At 44.7% G+C, this 25,524-nt stretch overlaps 1 protein-coding gene across 4 annotated transcripts; it reads right to left on the bottom strand.

Annotated features, from left to right (window-relative positions):
- Positions 1-23,922, bottom strand: agbl5 (AGBL carboxypeptidase 5). 4 transcript variants are annotated; one of them, XM_061242481.1, is made up of 17 exons: positions 23,847-23,922; positions 23,005-23,073; positions 22,515-22,816; positions 22,129-22,300; positions 21,419-21,585; positions 20,368-20,545; positions 18,169-18,347; positions 17,152-17,812; positions 16,663-16,832; positions 16,277-16,412; positions 15,421-15,611; positions 14,390-14,568; positions 5,801-5,925; positions 4,260-4,312; positions 3,500-3,642; positions 2,571-2,701; positions 1-1,120 (listed from the first exon to the last, which is right to left on the bottom strand). In XM_061242481.1, the coding sequence occupies exons 3-16, from the start codon at positions 22,736-22,738 to the stop codon at positions 2,589-2,591; spliced, it is 2,691 nt and encodes an 896-aa protein (XP_061098465.1). In that variant the 5' UTR covers positions 22,739-22,816; positions 23,005-23,073; positions 23,847-23,922; the 3' UTR covers positions 1-1,120; positions 2,571-2,588. The 4 variants fall into 4 exon arrangements, with proteins under 4 accessions (XP_061098465.1, XP_061098463.1, XP_061098466.1 ...); XM_061242479.1 differs by having other exon boundaries at positions 22,054-22,300; XM_061242482.1 differs by lacking the exons at positions 1-1,120; positions 2,571-2,701; positions 3,500-3,642; positions 4,260-4,312; positions 5,801-5,925 and adding an exon at positions 7,631-11,329.
- Between the last annotated feature and the right edge of the window lie 1,602 nt (positions 23,923-25,524).

Raw genomic sequence — 25,524 nt, forward strand, 5'->3', positions numbered from 1 at the left:
AGAGTGATCTCACTGAGAATATAAGGTTGTTTCTTGAAAAATATCAATAGCAAAACTAAGAATGCTAATGAATGTATGATCAATATTAGCATATTAGTGGTCTGAAACATACTGGCCGGGGCCCTGGCCGACTACGCCACCGGGAAACCATCATGGAACGGGTGGGACTGAAGCCTGAGGGCCATCAAAAGAGACTGGGGAACCTTTTGTTTGAGGCACTTTGTCGGCCCTTCGCCTACACCCGGCTAGCTTGCTGGCTACACCCCGAGAGCCCCGAGGAAATTGAGGAGCGGGTGGTGCTGGTGATGGGGCTCCTGAAAGGGACCTCTGACTGGCTCCAGGGTCACCAGCCAACCACCCTCGGGGGAGCCACTGTCCTAGCAGAGAATCACCACGGAGAGGAAGAATCTGCAGAAGACCCCTTCCCCTCGGCCCCGTGAAGCCGCCCCTTCCCCTGCCCCGGCCCTTTTCCCAGGCCCCCTAAACCCCAAAATTAATTCAGTTCTGTCCCCGTTCTCAGGTCAGGTGAGTGCGGCAGAAATGCCCGGGCAGGGTTGCTGGCATTGCACTTCACATCTAGACATGGAGGTAAAACATCCTGGAGGTAAACATCGAGAGCCAAGCAGCCTTCCCCCGCTCCAGCAGAGACGCATGTCACACCAGTAACCCTGAAAAGGGATACAATCCAGGTGCTGTTGGATTCGGGTTGCTGCCGTACCCTTGCGCACCAACACCTGGTTCCACCAGAGGCTATAGACGGAGGTGGAGGTTCGCTCTGTGCATGGGGATGTACATTATTATCCGACTGCGCGGATAATAATAATAATTCATTTTCAATTGCGGGACAAAAGTTTAGCATGATGGCTGGGGAACCCCCCTTCCGCTGATTTTGGGGCATGATTGGCTGGGTTTAAAGAGATAGTGAGGGTAAAGCTGGTGGAAGGTGCCTGACAAGTGGAGTGTGTTCATTGTACTGCTGCTGCATCCGAGGAGGAGGAGGAGGACACTGGGCATGAAGATCCAGGAGGGACCGTCGGGCAGCCGTGTCCTGGCTCTGGGTTTTCTTCTTCTTCTTCTTCTTCTTCTTCTTCTTGCCGTGTCTTCAGGTGTTTTTGATAGCCTGAGCACAAGAAAAAATAAAAAAGTTGTTACATGTTCTGGGTGAGACTGGTACGGATTCGGGATGACTGACTTCACCCTCACACAGTCTCGGGGTGAGACGCTGGACGGCCTGTAGCGTAGTGGTTAAGGTAAATGACTGGGACAGGCAAGGTTGGTGGTTCGAAACCCAGTGTAGCCACAATAAGATCCGCACAGCCGTTGGGCCCTTGAGCAAGGCCCTTAACCCTGCATTGCTCCAGGGGAGGATTGTCTAATCAACTGTACGTCGCTCTGGATAAGAGCGTCTGCCAAATGCCAATAATGTAATGTAATGTAATGGGTAGCTGACCAAGTGATTAAGATTGATGGGAGGCCACTCGACCAGCAGAGGGCAATGTCATACCCCTACTTTTGCATTATTAATGGTACATAGGGTGAGTCGAGACCCACATACAGGGCAGGACAGCACACAACTTGTTGTGCCAAAAAGCCGTTGGAAATTGGTATTTCAGGCGCCTCACAGAAACCCATTTGGGACAGGATAAAACACTGAACCGAATAAAGGGCTGACTTTATTGGCCAGGTATACGGGCAGACATCCGTAAGTGGCGTACAGCGGGCCACGAGTGACAAAGACTACATCCTGCAGCCATTCCAAAAGCACGCTGCCACCCATTACCCTTAATAGAGGTCCCCTTTGAAAGAATTGGCATGACGGCTTACCTTAAAGTGGGAGGCACATATAGAAACTGTTGTAATTCCTACACCGTTCACCTGATTTGGATATAAATACCCTCAAATTAAAGCTGAAAGTCTGCGGTTAAAGCATATCTTGTTTGTTTCATTTCAAATCCATTGTGGTGGTGTACAGAGCCAAAAAGAGGAGAATTGTGTCAATGTCCCAATATTTATGGACCTGACTGTATATTATAAAAAGTACATTTGCTGGACATATTCAGATACTTTGCTTGAGGGTTCAATGTCAACTCCCCATCTGGGAGGTAACCCTGCAACCTCAAGAAGCAAAGTTCTCTATGCAGTGCCCCAACTATTACATTACACAACTGCCCTGTTGTCATTTTTCACCTTCCGTTTCCTTGGCCTTTGCCTGAGCTGGAAATTAATTGAGGTCCGCCATCTTTAAGGAACTTCCAACTCGTTAAATGTCCTAGCTAGAAGTTAAGAGGAAGGAAACATGAGCGCATCATTTGCGGAAAGTGTGACGTAAAGGTGATCTCCCTGTGGCATCTGCATCTCCCTCCCTGTGGCATCTTAGCCACGTCTGTAAGTGACGTGGCTAAGAATGCTTGATGTTTGAAGGACCAAGGTCATTCCAACTGCCTTATTCGCGTTTCTCATCTTGTTTTCTTGCGCCTCTCCCAATGGGTGGAGCTAGGAGCAAGGAAAGAAGCGAGGAAAGGAAGAAGGATGTGAAAAAATCTGACCTGGGAAAGCGCCCCGTGTCTCACCTGTTGAGGGGCCGTATTCTAGGCCTCCACGTCTGTGAGCAGGTAGAGCGAGCCCCTCTCGGTGTCCTTCAGTAGAGGCATGGAGGTGGGCTGAAGGGCAGGGGCTTCCTTCTTTGGAGCACCTGCCCCATCTCAACATCGCCATGAAAGACAACAACAGCCCAGGAGTGTAAGAGCTTTCAATCAGTGGTGCTGTGAACGCCCTGCTAGAGCAGGGGTCTGCAACCCTGGGCTTGGAGAGCAGTTTCCCGTCGTTACTCAGCGCTTAATTGATCAATGAAAGCAGTCGCATTGACACTTGACTCACTTTACCTGGGGCCGGTTCCACAAAGCAGGACTGCTGAGCTAGCCGGATAACTGCGCTGAAAAACCTAGAAGCTTCCCAAATCTGGAACATGGACTGAAGAAAAAAAAGAACTGTTCCTGGTTTTACTTTGTGCAGTTATCTAGCTAATACAGTAATCCTGCTTTGTGGAACAGGCTCCTGGCTACTTAGGTCTGAACTGGGTGCTGATTTGAATGTGAAAAGAAAAAACGGCTCATCAGGACCACGGTTGCACAATTACCAGCTGATTCCACAAATTAATACACCTTCAGCCAGAGAGGCGGGAACTAATTGGTGAAATAAGCTGGTGTTCCGATTGGTTGGAATCAGGGCCGTGACATTTTGGGGCACAGGGGCTCAAATAAAATAAAAAAAAGGGCATCCACCCAACCGACATCCATAATCACACACTGTGTTCATAACATAAGTTGACCTGTTTAAATTCCACTGAAACTCTGAGGGTCAAAGGGCAGAGGCTTAAGCCCCCCTTGGGCCCTATCTGTGCCCACGCCCGGTTGGAATGAAGATCTGCATACTCATGGTCTCGGCCCTTCGTGGCACAAGTTCGGGCAGCCCTGGGTTCACGTGAGCGGGGTGGTCTCACCAGAGAGCGTGGGCCTCCTGCCCATCCCCGGTTTGATGAACTTCCACACCCTCACGGAGGCGCTTTCCGCCACGCTGACAGAGCGAGAGACGGCCGCCGACCGTGTCTTGCTCACCGGGATGCGGCTGGCCCGCGACTCCGACCTGCCGGCGGGGAGGGTCGGTCAAAAGCAGCGACAGGACAGCAGCGGTATCACCAATCCCAAAATGGATGGAGCTACAATCAGCTGTCAATCACTTGTCTGGAAGATAGGTGAATGAGGGATGTAGCGTAGCGGCAAAGGTACATGACTGGGACCGAGTGGTTTGAACAAAATCTGCACAGCTGTTGGGGCCTTGAGCAAGGCCCATATTGCTCCAGGTGGGAATGCCTCCTGCTTAGTCTAATGAACTGTGAGTTGCTTTGGATAAAAGCTTCAGCTAAATAACATGTAATAATAGTAATGTAAAAAGGTGCTTTGGAAGGCTGAATGGCTTCTTCATTTAGTCCCAAGAGTGCCATATGGCACTTTCAACCTTATGTTATTAATTGGGCCCCAATTAAAACTCTGCTTTAAAACTTCTCAACTTTCTCCATTTTCTCAACCAAAGCCAAAACCCCTTGGGATTTTCAGTGAGAATATTTATGTTGTGGCTCAAGGTTTTCCTGTTCAGGCCAGGACGACAGATGGTTTGACTGCTTTGAGAGAATTTACAACCTTCCAGAGCATTTGTGATTAAAAAAATAATAATGACGCATCTAACAAGTAAGAGACATTTACCTGGAATATTCAACGGACGACAGGAAACTGAAGGTGCCATCTCTCACAGAATTCTAAAAAAAAAAAAAAAAAAAAAAATCTACTATTAAAAATGTTTTGCAGCTATTTTTCTATGCATTTACTGCAGAAGTATTTTATTCAACCAGCATTTATCTGATGATTTGGACAGTCCAGCTTTATTGCTGTATTTGTGTATTTCTGTAGAATCTCTCCCCACCTTCAAACGCAAGCTGAAGACACACCTCTTCAAGCAGCACCTCTCCCCATCCCTCCCTACCTCCCTGTGAACCTTAATTGTTGTCTCTGTGACTTGCTTTGTGTATCGGTATTTTTTAGTTGGCTAGGTAAGCAGTGTTTTGATAGTTAACTTGGTCACTTTTGCTCTGTTTGTTTGTTTCTTGTTTAAAAAAAATAAATAAAAATTGGCCCTCGTCCTTATCTTTGTTGTACAGGTAGCAGTTCAAATTGTACTTCCCTCTAGGGTCTTTCAGCGAACTTATCCCTGGTTATGGATATGCACTTTGTTGTACGTCGCTCTGGATAAGAGCGTCTGCCAAATGCCAATAATGTAATGTAATGTATTTCCATGATGTGACGTCCATAGGCAATACTTGACAAGCCACCAGCTGCCACCTCAGACTGCTGCAGTCTTTTGGAAAAGCTATGATCTTACAATTTTAAAAGCATGAGGGCTTTGTATTACAAAGCAGGACTACGGAGTAACTACACTGAGAAAGACCCGGAAGCCTCCCAAATCTGGACAAAAAAAAAGAGGCTTTTCCAGGTTTCGCTCAGTGCAGTTATTCAGGTAACTCCGTCATCCTGTGTAGTGAAACAGGCCCCTACACTTTGGACCGGGGATGGGAAAGGGGGCCCGTATCTGCTTCTGGATTTCAGACCAACTGCTGCTCTCATTTATTTAATGGTAAATGGTAAATATCTGCATTCATATTGCGCCTTTGTCGAAAGCGCTGTACAATTGATGCTTCTCATTTCCCCATTCATACACACACTCACATACCAATGATTGGCTGCCATGCAAGGGCAGGATCGAACTGGCAACCCTCTGACTGCCAGACGACTGCTCTTAATATGTCACCCCATATTTCCATATTTAATTAACCCATTCATATTACATGTTTATATGCATATATATTTAATGTTTAGTAATGTCAAACATAGATATAAACAGCAGCTGATAAATGTTCTTGTATTTGTAGCATTTTATTGGGGTCTAATTTATGAGTGAATCGGTCATGTTGCGTATGGCTAATTATTTGATTGAGTCAGGGCAACTGGTGGCAGCAGAATCCTGCATACACAGCGGCCCTCCAGGACTGGAGTTGCCCATTCCTGCTATAATCCTGCATACACACTGGCCCTCCAGGACTGGATTTGCCCATTCCTGCTATAACCCTGCATACACACCGGCCCTCCAGGACTGGAGTTACCCATCCCTGCTATAATCTTGCATACACACCGGCCCTCCAGGAATGGAGTTGCCCACCCTTGCATTGGAATGCATCACACCTGTGCCTTACCTGCAGAGAAGCTGTTTGACTTTTCGGGGTCTGGGGAAGCTTGGGGCTACCCTTCCCAGCTCTCCCGTTTCGTACAGGAAAGTCTTTGTTTTGCAAGCCAGTGGGAGAATTTTGGAAGCTATAACCTGAACAATGGGGAGACAAAAATAAAATAAAAAAACAAACAACAAAAAAAAAAGATGTATTGCTGAAAATGAATGGCGGATTATGGAACTGCAAGGCAAACAGAAAAATAACCACTCTGATAATGTCATAGAAATCCCATGGGGCCAGGCTGCCTTGAATAGGTATAAGAAACCACTTCATAATAATAGTAATAATAACAGGATAACATTAAAATACAGCAATAAAATATGATGATAATGCCAGTGTTTTGCTACATGCACATGCATCATTACTCAGTTGTCAGTGGCATTCCCGGTTACGGAATGTCTTGGAAGTGGCGTCGTCACTGAACTCGGCATCTTCGACACGGTAACCTCACTGGCTGCTCCGTGCTTCGACGGTCCCATCTCCTGACTACCCTCACACTCTCTCTCCAGTCAAAACCAACAAAAGGGGGCGGAGACTGGTCAACGTTCACTGCCTGTGCAAAAAAGAACATCAGCACTGATCCTTGTTGCTGTGGAAACCAGGAAGGATAACAGGGACACTACAGAATGATTTTTGCTGAGATGTACATCTGAATGTGATGAGGCAAACACTGCAACAATGCCTGTCTTTAACAAGTGTGTTGGCCTTGTAATGAGACTTCAAATCAGTTTTTTTTCCTCTCAAGTAGAAAATATAATCCAAGTTTCAGTTTGCTTGACAAGTAAGATTTTCAGACCCCATTGTCAAACCATGCGAATGTCAAATATAGCTTACCTCACTGGCAGTATTTTTGTCTTAGATAGATCATTTATATTGCTCTAGACACAAAGCGTTTACAGTGATGAGGTGGAAACTCGCCTCAACCACTACCAACGTGCCGTACCCACCTGGGTGATGCACGGCTGCCATTTTGCACCCGGACGCTCACCGCACACCAGCTGAGGTGGCAATGTTTTTGCCAATTGAATCAGGGGACGATTAGGTGGTAGGATGAAAGAGCCAGGGTTGGGAATTCAGCCAGGACACTGGCTAAACCCCCTACTCGTTGCGAATGGTGTCATGGGATCTTTAATGACCACACATTCACTGCTCATACCTGATAAACAAATGGGTTGTCCAGTTGCCCATGGTTTCTGCCGGATCATGCCTTATTCAGGGGTAATTAAGTAGTTTCAAATACCAACGAACAACAGCAATACACAAACCCTACAATTTTTAAGTCACAAATAATTTCGGACACATGAATGAATAATGTATCTATACAAAACGGAATTGGCTCCTAATTTTGTGTGCAAGTTGTGTGTCGCATAATGCGTTCTCTAATTCAGGTGCCATGTTCCAGTAAAGTGGAGGCATTCGTAGATGTGGAGGAACTGAAGGGTCTTTTCTGAGGCTTCAGCTTTAATAAAAACCATTGCTGTATCACAGGTACTGTCTGACCCTTCAAAATATTAAGCAAATCATTTATTTTGACCACTTTCATGAGACAAAGGAGATTTATAAATTGCTGCTGTTGAGATTGAGACCGATATGATATCTCCATATTGGCCATCATTGAAAGACAAAAAGATGCAAGTAAAATTCTTGAAAAATGGTGTAATGAGAAATATCTTGCATATAAACTAAATTTTAAAAAAATGAAAAAAAGAGTACTCATGCATTTGACAGACTAACAGAGGACAGAGGAAAGACAGACAGTAGGCAGAGGAGGTCAAAAAGAGGGCAACGGTCAGGGCCTTTTTCAAGTCATAAAGGGAACATTTATTACACAGAAAGATCAGACATTTTTGGAAATGAGATCACCACATCTGGAATAGGCAACAAAAGCGTATCGCTATGACATCACAAAGAGCCTTCACTGCACTGAAAGGAGGAGTGCCTTCATAAAGTGAAAATATTCTGACGTACAATGCAGCTTTAGAAAAGGTTTTAATTATTAATGCTTAATAAAAAAACAAGAACGTCTTTATAGGATTACTGCTCTCAGTCTTATCCAGTTCTTGAGGGAGGGAGTTCTTGCTTCAATCCCACGTGGAACCCGCCACTGGTCAAGGGTTTTGCTTTCATCGTGCAAAATAATCTCTAACCGTTCAGCAGCAAAAAGTGATTATGGCACAGATTCTTTCAGATTTGCAGTTTCCAAGGTGAAATACATATTTTTTTTACTGGAACAAGAGAAAAGGATAGCACAATCTGAGCCTTAAAATACAATACAATAGCAAAGAAGAAACTAAAACGGAGTTATCAAATTGAAGATATATGTATAGGCTTTATATAAATAGATATCTACATGTAGCTTTGTTATAATACCACTGCTGGGAATAAAAGGCAACACATGGCACTTAGTACAAACAATGTGACATCACGTCAACAGTGAGCAACTTCCAACAACGGTTAAACCACATTTCCTTTTCTTTAATGTGGAATAGTTCTGATAAACACGTAGCCAGTTCAAGAGACACATTAGGACAACCAACAGCAGGTAGGTTTCAAAGCGCGTGCTTTAAAAATATCCTTACCACCAGTACCCAGCAACCACTTACACCAAGTACACCAACACTACCACAAACTGTCCAAGGAATGCCCTGTCGTCTAGGTCCTCTGTGGATGCTTGGGTGTGCACCGCACAGTAGGTCAACAGACAATTTTTTTTAGCGTCAATTTCTACCAAAACACGTTTTTGTGATCCAAAAATGTATACATCATTCAACACCTATTCTGATAAAGAGAGCGTGCACACTTGAATCTTTAAAAAAAGATGAATCTCTTTTTTAGTTCAGTTTCATGCGGTTCCAACTGAAAAAGCGGAACGCAAAGAAACTGTGTCCTATTAGCCTGTATGGCACCATAAACTGCAGCGACTACAAATCTACCGTTCCCGTAACTACCCATATAACTTCAGCCATAAACGCATATAGTCGCGCAACACATTACAGTTTAAGCATATACATTTTATGACAGCGTAAATCACACCCTTAGGTTGACCGTTTTGATAAAGTACAGTATATATGGCATTCTGTTTTCACACTGAAATGCTGTTTTCCCGTTTTAATACAAATGACAAATAAAAATGGAAAAATAAACGTGTGCATAGCCGTCTTGCGTTTAACACAAGAATGAACGTGCCGGGCAAGCATAAACTACAAATTAAATCTCAGTCAGACCCTTCAGCTAGACTGCTGTAACAAAAGGCTTTCCTGAATAAAAACATCGAGAAAATAAAATCACATAAGACGAAATGTGTTATGTTTCAGTGAAACTGCGTATGGCACAGGGTTCTCGGTGAAATTCTAGTCTTTTACAGTAGAAATTTCCAGCACGTGGGATTATTAAAAAATACAATAATAAAAAAAAAAGTATGAACAACAACACTGTACAAAATACCGGCCGGGTATAGCTCTGGAATTAAAAACTATCCAGGCGGATAAATGGTTAAAGTATACAAATTGACATATTCTGAAACGGAGTTGCTACATTGCTGGAGAAAGCACAGAATAACTGTGGTTCGACTGTGTCCTATGGCTACGGTTACATTCTGACAAACATAGGAATAGTGTCTGGGACATGTAACGCATACATGTCTAGTATTTACATTAGTTAACATTTCTTAATTTTTCTTTTTTTTTTTAAAGTGCAAGGTGGCAGAAAACAAAGTTCAGTTTTTTTTTTTGGTTTTTTTTTGGTGGGTTCCAAAGAGCGTTTCGCTTCGTTATTATATTGGTTTTATTCATTAATTTAAAAAAGAAACACCTAACCAATGTATTTCATAACTATATCTTATATCAATAAGGTTATTACGGATTGCCCAGAGTGTATGATTTGTAAAATCAAATTGTAATACATGGTCACCTTTATATTCAAAAATAGTTCATTCCGAGTCCAAGCCATGCGTTAATATGCTGCTTTAAAAAAAACTGCTGAATGGAGATACACAACAACAAAAATAAAAAGAAGGAATTATTCTCAAATGAAAATAATTGGTGAGGATTGTGTGTTCACATCACATGCAGCTCTGAGGCATTATTCCCTGAATCGAGGGGCTTTTCAGAGCATTTTAAAACAAACTTTCTCCATTCCAGAAGGACTACGTCCTACACAAATCCACGTCTGTCGTTTCCAGTCAGGGAATGAGTATTTGGACTTTTACATCACTAACTCAAAAGTATCTTTTGGAAAATAAAGAATAAAAAAAAATACAAAATAATAAAATATCAAAAACAAAAACAAAAAAAACTAAAGAAAGCAGCACATTACAATACACATTCCTTGAAATCGAAGAGCAACAATATGGCCCAGAGTTAGTCAGACCGCAATGTGCACCATAATGTGAAATATGAGCAATAACTGTACGCATGTGTTACATTTCGCCCTTCCTTGTGCGACATTATATCTGCTTTTATATCAGCAGTTAGAAAGAGCGGAAGTACTTCATAGGTTAGATTAAATAGGTACTACTCTGGTTAGATTTAATATAGATCGATGTGATGTTTACCCCAACTGGCCACAGTGTCATAGTTCCGAATTCCCAAAAGGGGGTGTTGGCCTACGGCAGCCATAGCTGGAAAAACTTCCACAGTAGGCGAGTTACAGAGAATACGATTTCATGGTCTCCACAGACGCCGCGATCCGCGCTCTAGCCTCCACGGGTTTAAAACGCGCTTGAACCGCGTTTAAAATAACGGTAGACTTCCGTTTGGCACTACGACTATGAGGCGCTTCTGTGGGTACAAACAGACTGCCGAAAGACAACTACCGCAAACTGCTAAAGAAGGAAAGTATAAAAAGACCCACGGAGTAAACACCACTTCACAAGTCTGCAAAAGCAGATTCACGTCTAAAACAGAAGCCGCTTCTAAACGATCCCAGCCACAAGAGGTCCTGTATGGGAGGAGATGATAAGGGTCGGGAACACTACATGGGCCACCTTCCTTTGTTCTCTTGGTCTCTATCGCTCTCTCTCGTTTGCTGGCTCTCTCTCGTTCTCTCTCTCTCTCTCATTTGTTCACTCTTTGGCAGCCCTCCCCGCCTGGCCGGAGCTCAGGGAGCTGGTGACGTCGTTGAGGAAGGCCAGCGGGGGGAGGGGTAGAGGTAGGCCCTGCTGAAGCAGGGGGCTCAGTTTCTTCCCGAAGGCCCGGTTCAGGAGGTGGGCCTTGGGCATGGCCTGCAGGGAGGGGAGCAGCTTGGAGAGGCTGGGGGCCTGGAGGGTGTACAGACCTGCCATGCTGAAGGAGGCGGGGATGGTGCAGGGGCCTGGACCCAGGCCCACCGTGGACCCGGGTTTGGCCGTCACCGCGGCGGCCGAGGAAGAGGAGGAGGAGGAAGAGGATGGGGAGAGAGGGAGAAGGGAGGGGGACGGGTGGTGGTGGAGGCTGGGGTTGCTTGCGGCGGTTCGCATTGAGCGCTGGTGGGCCCGCCTCTTCTCCTGAGTTTTTGACTCTACGGAGATACAGAGAGAGACTTCCTGGGTTATAGCAGGGGTAGTAAAATGGGGAGTAGGGCGGCCATGATGTCACCATGCATGCAGAAAGGGGAGGGGAGCACCACCCAATCAGAGAACGTCCTCAATAACCAATTGAACAATGCTGATTGGTCAATACTTTCTGGCTAGGCTTCCTGGATCCTTGTTGGAATTACCAAGAAGAAAAGGGACTCTGATGCTAATTTGCTGAACTACCAAGGTGCACGGGATGGAAAACAGTTCCAACAAAGGTTCCAACAGTTCCAAAAAACTCCAGCTACACTCAAAGTGGAGGAAAAAAGTTATTTATTGTTTCAAAACAACATCTGTTTCAAAACAACAGCCTTTCGCCAGGGAACCATTGTTCAAAAATGTAATTACCAAGAAGTAGCCAGAAGGTATCCACCAATCACAGATGGAGTGCTCTGTGATTGGTGGAGCTCCTCTCTGTTTTCTATGCGTACGGTGACATCAGAGCCAACTTGTCCCCATCTCATTATCCCTAGGTTATAGCATGGACAATCAAACAGGGACGAGACTGTTGTGACAGATATTATTATACATTAACCACCCCTTTTCCCTAAATGTTTTTTTTTTTTTTTTTTCAATGTATTTTCAAAATTAAAATTTTGTGTCTTCTAGAACGTTGCTTTCAGTAACCAGTTACGATTGTTACATCAGCATTAGAACGTCCAGTCAAGAACATTCTAATCTTACCTTAAAGCAGCGCTACTCAACTCCACATCCTGTGGGCCTCATTGTTTGCAGAAATCTACTTCATCTGTGTGCACCACACCACCTGATTTCACTAATTATTATCTGAACCAAGCAGGTTGTTACATCCCCCTGCATGCATGTGGCTGGCTCCTTCAAATGCAGCACATTTGGAAGATTCTTCAGTTTGAAGAGACTTTGTGTAGAGTCATTTTTGAAGGCGCCTTTTTAAGTCCTGTGTTTTGTTTGCAGTTTTTCTTTTTTATGATTTTGTTATGTCTTTTATTTTTATTTTGTACTTTGGTTTAGTGGCAATTTGTTTTAGGTTAATTTGTCCAATTGTGCTCCCCATGGTCCATGGGAGAGGTTGGGCTATAACAAGTAAAATGATTAGTGAAATCGGGTGGTGTAGCGCACAGTAGGAGCTACTGCCCAGAGGCACTGCGGCCCGCAGGACGTGGAGTTCAGTAGCACTGCTTTGAGGTAAGATCACATATGTGATTGGGATGTTTTTGATTTGAGTAGCGCTGCCTTTAAAGCTTAAGATGCTTCAAACCTCCATTGAAAGTCGTCTGTACTCGAGCATGCCCTACATGCCCAGATGCTATGGAAACTGACCGTCTGGTTAATGCATAATGATATCTGTGATGTCACATTTTCTGGTCGAAGACCGAGAGGAGCTCCACCAATCAGAGATCTTGACCGTGTATACCGTGGCCATTGGCTGCTTCTCAGCATACCCACAGAAACGGGAAACAATCGGCATCAATGTTGCTCTCTTGTTTGTTGATTGGTGGAGCTCCTCTCTATTTTCTGGATCTTCTACAGAGGTGGAAAGTCCAGTGGTCAGAAATGAAATGTGTTTGTTCCACCCATTAATAGCTGATTTCACTCCATTCTATCTCCTGGCTGAAGAACTTCTCTAATAAGCAAATCCAGGTGATTGGAACAAAATACTGGGGAGGACTTTCTTTTTTTTTTTTTCTGAAGATGGATTTTCCCACCTCTGCACTACCCAATCGCCACTTGGAAAAATCAGGTTTCTAGATCCCCATATGGATCAACCCTGTGACATCATCCACACAACACCATGTACTCTAGACGTCCTACATTATACACAGAAGACTTGATTTATTTACAGCACATAAATACTCCACACATCTTGGGGGGAAAAAAAGCATGGCTATTTGACAGAAGTGGTGCAGGGAATTATGTTTTTAAAGTGTTTTCTCTATCCGTACACACTACGCAAAGGCACGAACAGTGGCCTCACCGCCAAAGAGAAGACAACCAATCAGAACCTCAGGGAGCCCAGGGTTTGCTACACATCATGCTTTGTAAGACAGAAGGCACACAAAAGGAACTTGACGGCCCTTCATGATGGGCATCAAAAATGAAAGCAAAGAATGATCACAACCACCACAAATGTCTGGATCATTATTCAAACTGCCATTTGCGCACACAACTGTCCATGTAGGTGGGATTACTTTGATGTTTTCAACTCGGCTAATCTTTTAGGAAGACGCGCGTGCGTGCAAACACACACACACACACACACACACACACACACACATTTGGACTCCATTTTCTATAACAAAATGGAGTCTATCCTCAGTGACATCATCATTTGGGATGCAGATCCTGTACATTTTTATTTTGCTGTGGGCATGTGCTTCACTAAAAATAAGACAATAATAATGCATGTCTCTTCAGATGAGGTCCAGCATTTACACACCATGATTATTTGTCATTTTTAAGGTGACGACCAACATGTTATAAGGAGTAATTGCAATCACTGTTTCAGCCTGGCTCTGCCTTCTACAGTTTTGAAAAATGCATTCTGGGGTAGGTAGAGTATGTGGGTGTGTATCTCATTTGCATAAAGTAAATATTTTTTTTGCAATCAGGCGCCGGCAGTGTTCTGTGCAGTATCAATCCGTAACAGCTGGCTTTGCAACTGTGAAAATTATCCGTTGAAAGTAAATGAACAAATTTGTGGGCGTCAATTTTCTGACTTAATATCTGACTGACATCCATATAACGTAGATAGAAGTCCCCTGAAAAAGGCACTAGGACATCAAGGATTGGGGTGGGGCCGGAGTGGACTGCAGAAAGCATTTTTCAAACTTCATAGAGCAGCAACCAGTTTTTTTATGCCAAAATGGTATTATTTCATATTTCAAGTAGGCATAAAACATGTTCACCGCTTAAAAAAGAAAAGAAAAGTGATCCCCTTTAAGATTTTCGAGCGGGGAGCAGACAGGCCCACAGGAAGTCCAGGAGGCCACCCGGGGCCCCGCACCGGAGACCCTCGGCCAGCTTACCTCGTACGGGGCCCAGGGCCCTGGGCGGCGGGCCGGAGCCGCGGGGGGACTGGCTGCAGCCGAACGTGAAGCTGGGTGAGCTCTTCAGCTGGGGGGAGATCTGCTGGCTGCCGTTGGCGACCGTCCCATTGCCACGGACGCGGCTAAGGGCATTCTCCGAAGCTGAGGTGGTCAGACCCCTGGAACACATGCCAGCAAATTTTCTGTATACTTACACTCAAACCAGCAACTTAAAAAAATGATGTTTGGTAGACTTATGAACATAGACCATCCACTTCCTTAGAGATGACCGGTCGACGTTATTAATGTTCAGTAGACTTACAAACACACCGGCAACTTCATTACAGGAGTTCAGTAGGCTTATAAACACAAACTGGCAACTGTATTAATGTTCGGCAGACTTATAAATGAGGGGCGGCACGGATGGTGCAGTGGGTAGCACTGCCGCCTCACAGCAAGGAGGTCCTGGGTTCGAATCCCTGTCGGCCGGGGCCTCTCTGTGTGGAGTTTGCATGTTCTCCCCGTGTCTGCGTGGGTTTCCTCCGGGTACTCCGGTTTCCTCCCACAGTCCAAAGACATGCACGTTAGGCTGATTGGAGAGTCTAAATTGCCCATAGGTATGAGTGTGTGAGTGAATGGTGTGTGTGCCCTGCGATGGACTGGCGACCTGTCCAGGGTGTATTCCTGCCAATGTATGCTGGGATAGGCTCCAGCCCCCCTGTTCAGGATAAGCGGGTTCAGATAATGGATGGATGGATGGATGGAGACTTATAAATGTATAGGATATGTAGTGGAGGCAGGAATACTGGGGGCTTTCAAGACCAGACTTGAAATAAAGTGCTAGCTACTATATAGTTTCTAGGTAAAAAGGTACAATTCAGTGCTAGGAAAAGACAGTCATTTTTGGGCTGAATGGCCGGTTCTCATCATGTTATGTTATGGATTGGGGTTCATAGCGACTGGAGTTCACACAGAGACTGGAGCTCACAGAGAGCGATCGGGATTGCCATGGAAGCAGGCAGCACACTCACGTGGTGAAGCCCTTGGGCGAGGGTTTGGATCCACCCTTCTTGCAGCCACCGTTGGTCCCGCGGCTGTTCCGAACGTGCTTGAGCATCCAGGCGCGCATGTTCCCCAGGCAGCTGTGCTCCGACAGAACGAGGCGCGGCCAAGGGTTACACTCTGCCATGTCCAGTGCTGCCACAGCAACTGCCCTGCCCACCTGGAGGGTCAGAGGTCATCGTCACGTGTGTTTTTTTAGTTTTTTTTTTTAAGGTTAAACCAGAGATACTTTGATTAGAGATATGTCAGGTGATAGCATTAGCCGTAACACGGGTAGAAATGAACGGCAGCAGTTAGCCAACGTTCCAGTCATTCCGAATGACTGCACTACGGATTAAGGGCAATTCTGCTAAAAAGGAGTGCTCAGCCTGTTACTGGCCGAAAAATAATTAATGGAAGTCAAGGGGGGTGGTTCTTCACTAAGGGTGCCATTTAAACCCTGATAACAATGATTACATGTACTTATTTCAATTTGTTTTGTTTTTTTCTTTATCCATTGAAAAAAACTTGTCTGCCTCAATATATGGTGAATAATATAGTGACTAATATTGATCCAGCTGAAAAAATCAGCTTTGACATGATCCACTAGCTGCTGAAACGCATACAACAGAAGACCGCAACTTATGGCAACTCATTTTATGTAAGATAGGACCTCAGCCGCAAAAAGGGCAAGATACGTCGTAAAATGCTAACTAGCGCTACTGAACAACGTTACACCGCCATCAACTGTATCTGCTCCTGAAGACATATCTCTACTAAGATTATGGTCTGGTTTAAACCACTGTCGGAGAAGAGCTTCATCAGGCTGTGTGGTGAGAAGCCTACCTGCTCGTAGATTTCGGGCGTGTATTTGGGGGGGAAGGCTGGGGGAGGGGGCGGGGTGGCCCTGCCGTTGTCATGGCAGGCCGGGGGAATGGTGTTCACAGAGCGTCCCGTGTTGTAGTTGCACTCCAGTGTGTAGCTGAGGGAGGGAACAGAAAAACTGTCAAGTAGTCCCTCTGCCATTACTGACAGGGTAGAAGTAGCACAGCATATTACAGCTATAGCATAAAAATAGCATAGCAGTAGCACAGAGATAGCATAGCAATAACGTAGAGATAACATAGCTGTAGCACAGCAGGTGCACAGATAGCATGGCAATATCATAGAGAGGTAGCACAGCAGTAGCATCGAGATAGCATCGTGGTAACACAGCGATTGCTGCGCCTTGCCTGTGGATGACCCCGATGGCTTTGTGGACGGCGACTCGTCCGCTTCCCTCCTTCGACTGGCCGTCCCTCTTGTCTTTGGCGTACATGTTCTTCTCGGAGAAGTTGCAGCCCATGAAGTCAAAGTGTGGCGAGTTGATGGAGATCAGCTTTGGGTAAAGTAAGTTCTCCACCTTCAACACAAACGGAACAAGCATTATAAACAGAAACTCAAAGGACTTTCTTCAATGTAATTTGAGAAGTTTGTAAGTATGAATGCAAGTGAGTGAGTGAGCACCAGAGGTGGAAAGTCCAGGCGTCAGGAAGTCCTTGAGATCATGGGTGAACTCAACTACACACTAGTTCTATCCCCTAGTTCTACCCCCTGGCTGAAGAATTGTACAAAATATCAAACCCAGGTGACTGGAATAAAATACTGGGGAGGACTTTTACTTTCTAAACCTGGATTTTCCACCTCCAGTGAAGCCATGAAACAGCTGACGGCGACCATGCCTGCTCGCTCTCCTCCAATAGGCTGTTCCCGTACATGAAGCAGCCCCGCTTGGAGGCGTGGCCGTGGAGGTCCACGTAGAAGGCCATGCCGCTCTCCTCGGGGGGCACGTCCTTGGCGGTCAGACTAGGGGGGGCCTCGTGGCGAGGGGGCGGCGTGGGTGCTTTAAAGGCGTGTGGCAGGGGCGGAGCCTCGTTCTGGTCGCAGGGCCCCTCCCCCTCGCCGTCGGGCTCCACCCCCTTCCGGGACTCCGCCTCCAATGGCATGCCCCAGGGCCCGCCCCCATTCTCCTCCTCCGTCACCATAGCGATCTCGGGGGTGGAACCTGAGCCGCCGAAGAGGTCGCCCTCGCCGAGTTCGCTTTCGCCGTTGCGGAGATTCCGGCTCAGCTCGGCCACGGTGAGGCGTGACGGCACGGGGGGCGGGGCCTGTTGCCGTGGAGGCGGGCTGCGCTGACCCATGTTGGAATGGTTGGAAGATCTTGTGCTTAGCGGGTTCGAGGACAGGGGTGAGGCAAAAGTCCTCCAGTCCGGACCGTCCGGCCCCACGCGGTTGTGCAGGTGGTGGTACAGGATCACAGCTTTGGCACCGTATATAGAGGGGTGGAGCTCCCAGCTGGGGTTAAGGTACTGGCGGTTGAGGTTGACCCCTCTAGAGTCCGTTCTGTTGGCCAACAAGGGAGGCATAAATGGAGACACATCCCGAGTTTGTAAATATGAATACAGACAACATATGAATCTAGAGATGCACCTAGTGGCTAATGTACATGACTGGGATCCGGGAGGTTGGTGGTTCAAGATGACAAGATCCGCACAGCTGTTGGACCCTTGAGCAAGGCCCTTGACCCCGCATTGCTCCAGGGGGGATTTGTCCCCTGCTTAGTCTAACAAGTCGCTTTGGATATAAGAGTCAAATCAAAATCGTCATGAAGAATTAACTTCTGCTGGTATTGGTGACCGGTTAAGAGTGAGTTTGAGCACCAACACCCTCTGAAAAGGCGCGGTGAGGCCCGGCGGTACCTGTAGTGTCCCCGGACCACCCCGTCCGGGTTGAGCATGGGGATGAGCTTGAATACGAACATCCTGCGCAGCATCTGGGCACGCGGGTCTTCCTGCTTCGCGATGAAGTTGAGGAAGCCGTTGAAGACGAAGCTGGAGGGAGTCTCGCCCGGGTGGACCCTGCTGCTCAGGAAGAACACCTGGGGAGAGATGGTCAGCGTCAGCTTCGCTCCATGCGGCCTCCTACAATCATGGGCCTAGTGGTCAAGGTGCTTGCCTGGGACCCGGAAGGTTGGTGGTTCAAGCCCCAGTGTAGCCACAATACGATCACTGCAGCTGCTGGGCCCTTGAGCAAAAGGCCCTTAACCCGGCATTGCTCCGGGGGGGATCGTCCCCTGCTTAGTCTAAATCGACATACATTTCTCAACATAAAATAATAAATTAATTAATCATCATTCTCTCTTGCAATGCAAGTTGGCTGTTTGTGCCCAGCCAGGGCAAGGTATGATATCACCAGCATGCCCAAAATTGGTACCAGAGGTATATTCAAGGTTATTTAGATGCAAGGTTTGATGTGCAAGAGGGTATCTGACACCAGATTTGTATGTTATCTACAAAATACCTTCAAGGACTTTAAACTATCCAGACCAGACATATGGCCTTTTGCAAAGTGGAGATCACGCGATCTGGTCATTTTGGGGTGTTGGATGTCGAATTTTCATCAAAGGGCTGTAACTCAGTAACAGTAACAGTATTAACACTGCTGTAAAGCTGCTTTAATGAAGACCGGTGGCTTCAGTCTACCAATCACAATCAGACACAAAGCTACCAATCACAAATCAGACACACAACCAGAAATTTGAAAAACAGACAAGTGAAGCTTCCTGAACCCCAGACTGGGTTTAGCTACAATCAAAACCTTCAATCAATTACATTGACAGCTCTGATTGGCTCAAATCAGTGAAACAGTGATGTCATACAGTAGCTCCGCCCATTTTCAGTTTCTGGCCATCTCACTCGGCCATCACTATGTCGGACTTATTGCTCAGAGGGGTGTCAAGAACACCCAATGGACACAAGGATAGGTGCCAAAGCCAGAGCAGGTGACGGAAGCAGGTGACAGGAGCACTTCTCCCAGCCAAAGGAAAACGGGCCATCATTTCCTGTCCGCCTGTAACCCCGGGAGATGACCAAACAGAGCCTGCTGTACCTCCGCTTTCATTCCTGTATGAATACCTCTTTTCTTTTCACATACTTTAACTCTTTCTGGAAAACAGGAAATTCCGGTTTGTGGAACAACGTGACCCGAACACTCCAGGGACAGAAACCAGCCCGTCCAGGAGATAAACGGACAGGTGGAAATCCTACAAAGGAGTTGGCACCATTAGCAGACATTATAAACACGGAGGAACAGTGGACTGGTCACATAATACGACTGCTCCGATTACCCTATTCAACCGTTTGAAGAACGGGTTCTATTACCAGTAGTGATTGTAACATCAGCATTAGAATGTTCAGTTAAGAACATTCTAATCACATATGTGATCTTACACCTCAACTGTACTTCCTTCGAGTAGGAGTAGGACCAAAGGTGGGTGTTAGGGAAAAATGCCCTTTTTGACATTTCACAGGTGAGCATCGTCTGATGAAACGGATCCCAGTAAAAACAACGATACCTATACTTGAGTTTAACTTTCGTATTTATTTGCAAAGAAATGACAGAAAGTGAGAAAGCTTACCGGCTTTCTGATTTGAATCAGACACAGTAAGACTCTTACACACACTTTTCCAGAAGGGGGGGGCTTTACCAAAACAAAAAGACATGAAGCTGGCCACAAACATTTATCAGCATTTTGTCTTCTGAATACCCCTTGTTGACTTTGCTGTAAGACCAGAATGTGCTAGCTGAGAAGCAGAGACAGTAAGGTCAAAGGCTGTCTGCTGGACAGAGACAGAGAAAGACTCATAGAAAGCACTTAATTCAGAAAGTGGTCTAATAGTAATAAGGATTATCACTAAAAGGTTATTTGTAATCATGTGATTGTCTTTATGTTCACACACATTGTCAATTAAGAATCAATTAAGAAAATTACCCTTACAGTGGGTAATATCAGTCTCGTTCTCCTGGAAGTCGCTCAGTAATTTCTCGGCGAATCGGTAAGGGGAGGAGGTGGTGGTCTGTGTGTGTCTGTGTGTGGTTTTCTCGGGAGTATCACTCACCCTTTTCCCGGCGAATCGGTGAGGCCGGGGGTTGTGGCTCTCTGGAAACAGCTTGTCGAGCCGAGGCTCCCTCTCCTCCATCATCCCATGGCAGGAGGTGATGGTGATGAGGTCGACACGGCGGCCCTCCAGAGACAGGCACAGCGCCTCCCGGTGGTAGTACACAGAGTCTAGGGGACTGGGGGGAGAGCTGCCGGTGAATTTGACACACTCCAGCCCAACCAGCCTGCATGTCTGTAAATCCAGACCTTTACACACTTATATGGTTCTAACTGACATTTTTGACATAAATGAGTTGGTGTCATTAATATGTTGCTTATAGGGCAATTTGATAGGACTTCGATATTCTATATTCAGACTACTTTTAGGGTGTCTGCCATTTTGATCTATTAAGAAGTGCCCTGCATTTCAGATTTGCTGTGTTAGGATGTCAATACCATAAAACTACTCAGAACACAGATAGAACCTTATATTTAAAGTCATGAAATGAGTCAGTCTCTCTCTGATGGTAACCGTAACCGGCCAAAACTACTGCAGGGTGACTAATGGCCAGTGATGACCAACACAGTGGTCATCCAGCCCCCCGCCCCTGCCCCTGCCCTCCATCAGTCAAGGAAGGAGAGAATGAAACCGCTTGAGGACAAGAAAAACCTTTCCTACCACACACAAACACACTACTCCATTCACTAAACACAGTCTTTAATAGATGTTAATAAATGCAAGGGACACACACAACACTCGTTAAGTAAGTTAAACAATAACTAAACGGAACTGAAGTCCACAAAATGGCTACCACTTGCACTCAAGTATGTGGCTACAAATGTTGAAATGCCTTCAATTTTACAAACAAAAAGTTTACTCTGTTAGGAGTAAATCATGTAGGTTTTATAATGTATGGATCACAATACCACCACTCACAGCTGCACGGGTGAAATTGTTGATAAAAAAGCACTTTGCTTTTGTTTGCTTTGCAACAACAAATTGACAATGGCTTTAGCTGAAAGGGCCCTAGCAGAGAGTTAATGCCCTACGCCTCGCTTTTCTGCCTCACCTGCTGGGACTAAGGTGCATAAAGTTGACAAACTTCTGATCCAGCTGCTGTAACATGTCTTGGGATTCGGTGTAGGAAAACGGGTAGCAGAAGGCGAAGTACGTCGTGGTCCCACGAGCTTCCAGAAAGCGGTGATGGAAAGACAGAATGAACTGGTTCTCTACCATCTGTATTTAAAAACAAAGGCAGTCTACCTGTAAGTGCTGACAGTTCAATTGATTAGGTTCCAATGCTACACTGACATAGTACAGCTATGACCCATGGACTAAGTGACTTGCACTAAGGCAACAGAAATCCTTCAGCAAGATTTTGCGATAAAAATAAAACAATAATTTGTGTACATTGCCCAAATGCGAATCTGAAGATTAAATGAATCCCAGGGGTTGACAGAAACAGGAATTCTAAGGAGAAAGAAGTAAATTATGTTGATAGCCAGGGAGCCAATTTACCTAAACTGAACTTCTCTGAGGTGTATCTGAAGTTACAAGTAGGCTTAGCTATATTACATTACCACTAGGCTGTATTATCATTACACACGCAGTTTGTGTGGCTGGCTGTTTACTGAAGCAATTCAGGTTAAGAGCATTGCTGTCAAGGACAGAAAGACAGAGCACCTGGAGGGAATTGAACACCACCTGAGATTTAAAACGGCAGCCATCTCGGGTTGCGTAAGCGCTATACCCAGCTGATCTGCCGCCATGGCAACGCACCTCAAAGGTTGGTCTGTCGCGCAACCTCTCCCAGCGGGTCTTCACGGGCAACGTCTTCACGAACGGCGCCATGCCCTGCGAGTACAGCTTGCTTTGCTTGTTCATGTTCATCACATTGATTTTAATAACCTTTCCCGGGACTGCGCCACGGACACTGAAATAGAACCAGGACCTAAAAAAAGGATTACAGATACTATTGGTTTGTATCCCATTTCATCACAAGCCACCATAGTACGAGTGATTTCAAATATCCTTTTTGAAATCAACTGTTACGGTTCCATCATAAGTTCCCTTTTGTAACGGCGATACATAAGTCGCACCACTAAAAAAACTATGCTAACAAAAGCAATCACGTGTCAAACAAAGCCTTTAAACAGATCTCTTACCTGTTCCCATTTTCGAACTCCGTGTCTGCGCAATCGGGTTTAGTCCAAACGTTGAACTCATAGTCCGGGTTAGAAGCCCCCCCAGCCAGGAGTCCCGATATGGCTATCCCGGTCCCCGGTAATTGAGATTCCACCTCTGGCTCAGTGCTCACTTTCTCAACCCGTGCCAAATTACCCGAGTCGAATTTGGAGCTGAAAATCACATTTCCGAAGCGGAACTCCATAGCTGTTTTCTGAGCCTGAAGGATCGCCCAATTGTCTGATCCTGTCCCTCATGAAGGAGGTTAAACCAATCCCGACAGCTGGGAAAACAAAGTAACGACGCGGACTGAGGTCAGAACCGGTTTCAAAGTTATCTGCCCACAAGTACTGCATTTAATTAGCCTACTGAAAACAGGACGCGGGCAACAGCGATCCATAAATACAGAATATTCTAGCAGAGCAGTTTTCTTTTAGATTTTAAAAATAACTAAATTCTTATTTTACTTACTGGTGCAGGATTGAAGTCCTGTATTGGTCTTGTGCGTTCCCTGAGATAATGCATATTTAACACTGACACCTGATGAGACAGAACAAATAAAGCAATTACAATTTTAAAAAGATAGAATGCAAACCGTTAACTGGGATAACGAGAAGCCAGCTAACCTATTTGGCTTGTAATGTGTGCCATTGGTAGCTTCCTTGTTTACCAGCTTGGAAACAATAATACATGCATGTTAGCAATATAACTAACCTTTTATTGAGATATAACTACAATATAGTATATATATATATATATATATATATATATATATATATATATATATATATATATATATACAATATAATAAAAATAATTTCAGTTTACTGTTTTCAATTACTCCCAACGGCGTGATTAACGCTACCTAATGTCAGCTATACTAACTAGCTAGCTAGCTTGATATTTAGCTACGGTATGCACAACTAGAACGGCAGTAGCTAGCTAGCTGACAATTCGACCGCTCGACAAATGTGAAAAAATGCAACAGCAAGCTCGGTTGCAAACCGTTTAACGGATGCATCTCATGACATTTAGCTAGCTAGATACATTTCCAATGCAAATTTCAAATGCAATCCTTAAGATTGTGCACAATAGAGCCAATGTTGCATCGATACATATGTAGCATCAACGTGCTGAAACGATAACAACAAAATCAGATTGGTAGCTGAGTTTAGCTAAGCTAACTTGCAAATAATGTAGAAATAGTCCTTTCCTTTGCTGAAGGAACTAGTATTGCCCCCGACAGCTCCGATTACACAGACAGAGTAAATGCATCAATCGCCATGTATTTCTTAAAGGAACGTGTTTATTACTGTAATGTTTTCATATTTTCAATGCGTCCCATTTCCCGACCAACAGCCAGCTCTTTAAACCCAAACAAACCCATCGACCCCCGTCTCTGTGGAACGACAACAACACGTGCGTTAATTGGTTGAAGCTTAACACACGTAAAAGCAAAGTTCATTCCGATTGGCCGGGGTAATTTCGAGCTCATAGTTTCAGCGCTATATCTAATGAGAATAATGCGTTTAATTTATGGACCAGGTGGTGCTTTCATGAAAAGTTGAAGAAATGCAACATTTAGAAATAAGCCTTCCAGACCCAAACTGAAATCTCAAATGTATTTTGCCCTTACAAAAATACTATCTTAAAAAGTCTCATTAAAACATAACATTTAATGACTAAGTACAGCAAAACATCACAAATTATTACAATTACATGTCATAATGAATATACCTGGTTCAGAATGGCTTGCATTAATGCATGTTTCCGTTTGTCTGGATTACACATTGGTGAATACAGTTTGGATCCCTCTTAACAGATGTACTGTAGGCTTTCTGCTACCCTAAGCAAGACTTAATAAAAAATAAAAATCATTTAAACTTTTATACTTTATTTTAATTTTAATTTTATATAGAATGTATTTCTAATGTAATGTCTCTCTTTATATCCTTCAACTAAAATAATCTATATACACTGTATGCTTTTTTAGGTGAGGTTCTAGCATAAGCCCCTGGGGTTTCCAAACCTCTCCTGCACATTGATTAAACATTTGTTCTGTATAACTGTCCTGAACTGTACATTTGTCCAAAATATTAAAAAAATAATAATAAATAAAGAGGGTGGTGGGTGGTCTCCAACTATCATGATGGGCATCTACATTTTGTTGATCCAACAAAATTGATATTTGGAAGTTTGTTTTGTATGCCAATAAATCATGGACAAAATGTATGTATTTTTCTGATCCTCAGTTGCGTTTTGTGTGCAGGGGAGGGACAAAATAGGCTGTGAGTGGGTGGAGTTTATGGTTAAAACTATGCAAAGAGAGCCAGAGTGGAGGACTCTGTTCTAGCTGCGCTTAGAGTCAGTGTTTCTTTCTATCAGCTACAATAATGTTGCACTGTTTACTTATGTTATCAATAATGGTGGGTAAGTGGCATCCTGAAATTCTTTCACCTGTGGAGTTGTTTCAGTCAAATGTAGATGGAAGTATATAATCCATAGCAGCAGTAAATATTGTTGTATATGAGGTAATATAATGATGTTATTGCTTTATAAACATGCTGGTCTCCTGCATAATCTAAAATGTTTTCTGTGATAAAACTGTATCTGAAAAGAACAAAAATGATTGCATTCTCAGTTTCTTTTTAGCCTATAAATATTCACATGACATATGTTTTAAAAATGTCTTCTGCAGGTGTCAGTTTTCAGGATGGAATCACATCAGTAACTAATGCAATGCAAGCTTTGGAGGGCGGCAGTTTCACACTCTCATGTAATTACACTACTTCTGATGCTGGGGCCTATCTACACTGGTATCGCCAATATCCCAGTTCAAAACCTGAATTCATCATCCTCATCAACAGATACAAAGAGAGTGCAGAGAAAGAGGCATTTACTGTTAAACATGAAAAAGCAAACAGCCATGTGCATCTGGAGCTCTCCTCTGCAAAAGCGACAGACTCTGCACTGTACTACTGTGCCCTGAGG

Source organism: Conger conger, chromosome 5 (assembly GCF_963514075.1).
Source record: "Conger conger chromosome 5, fConCon1.1, whole genome shotgun sequence".
Lineage (NCBI taxonomy): Eukaryota > Metazoa > Chordata > Actinopteri > Anguilliformes > Congridae > Conger > Conger conger.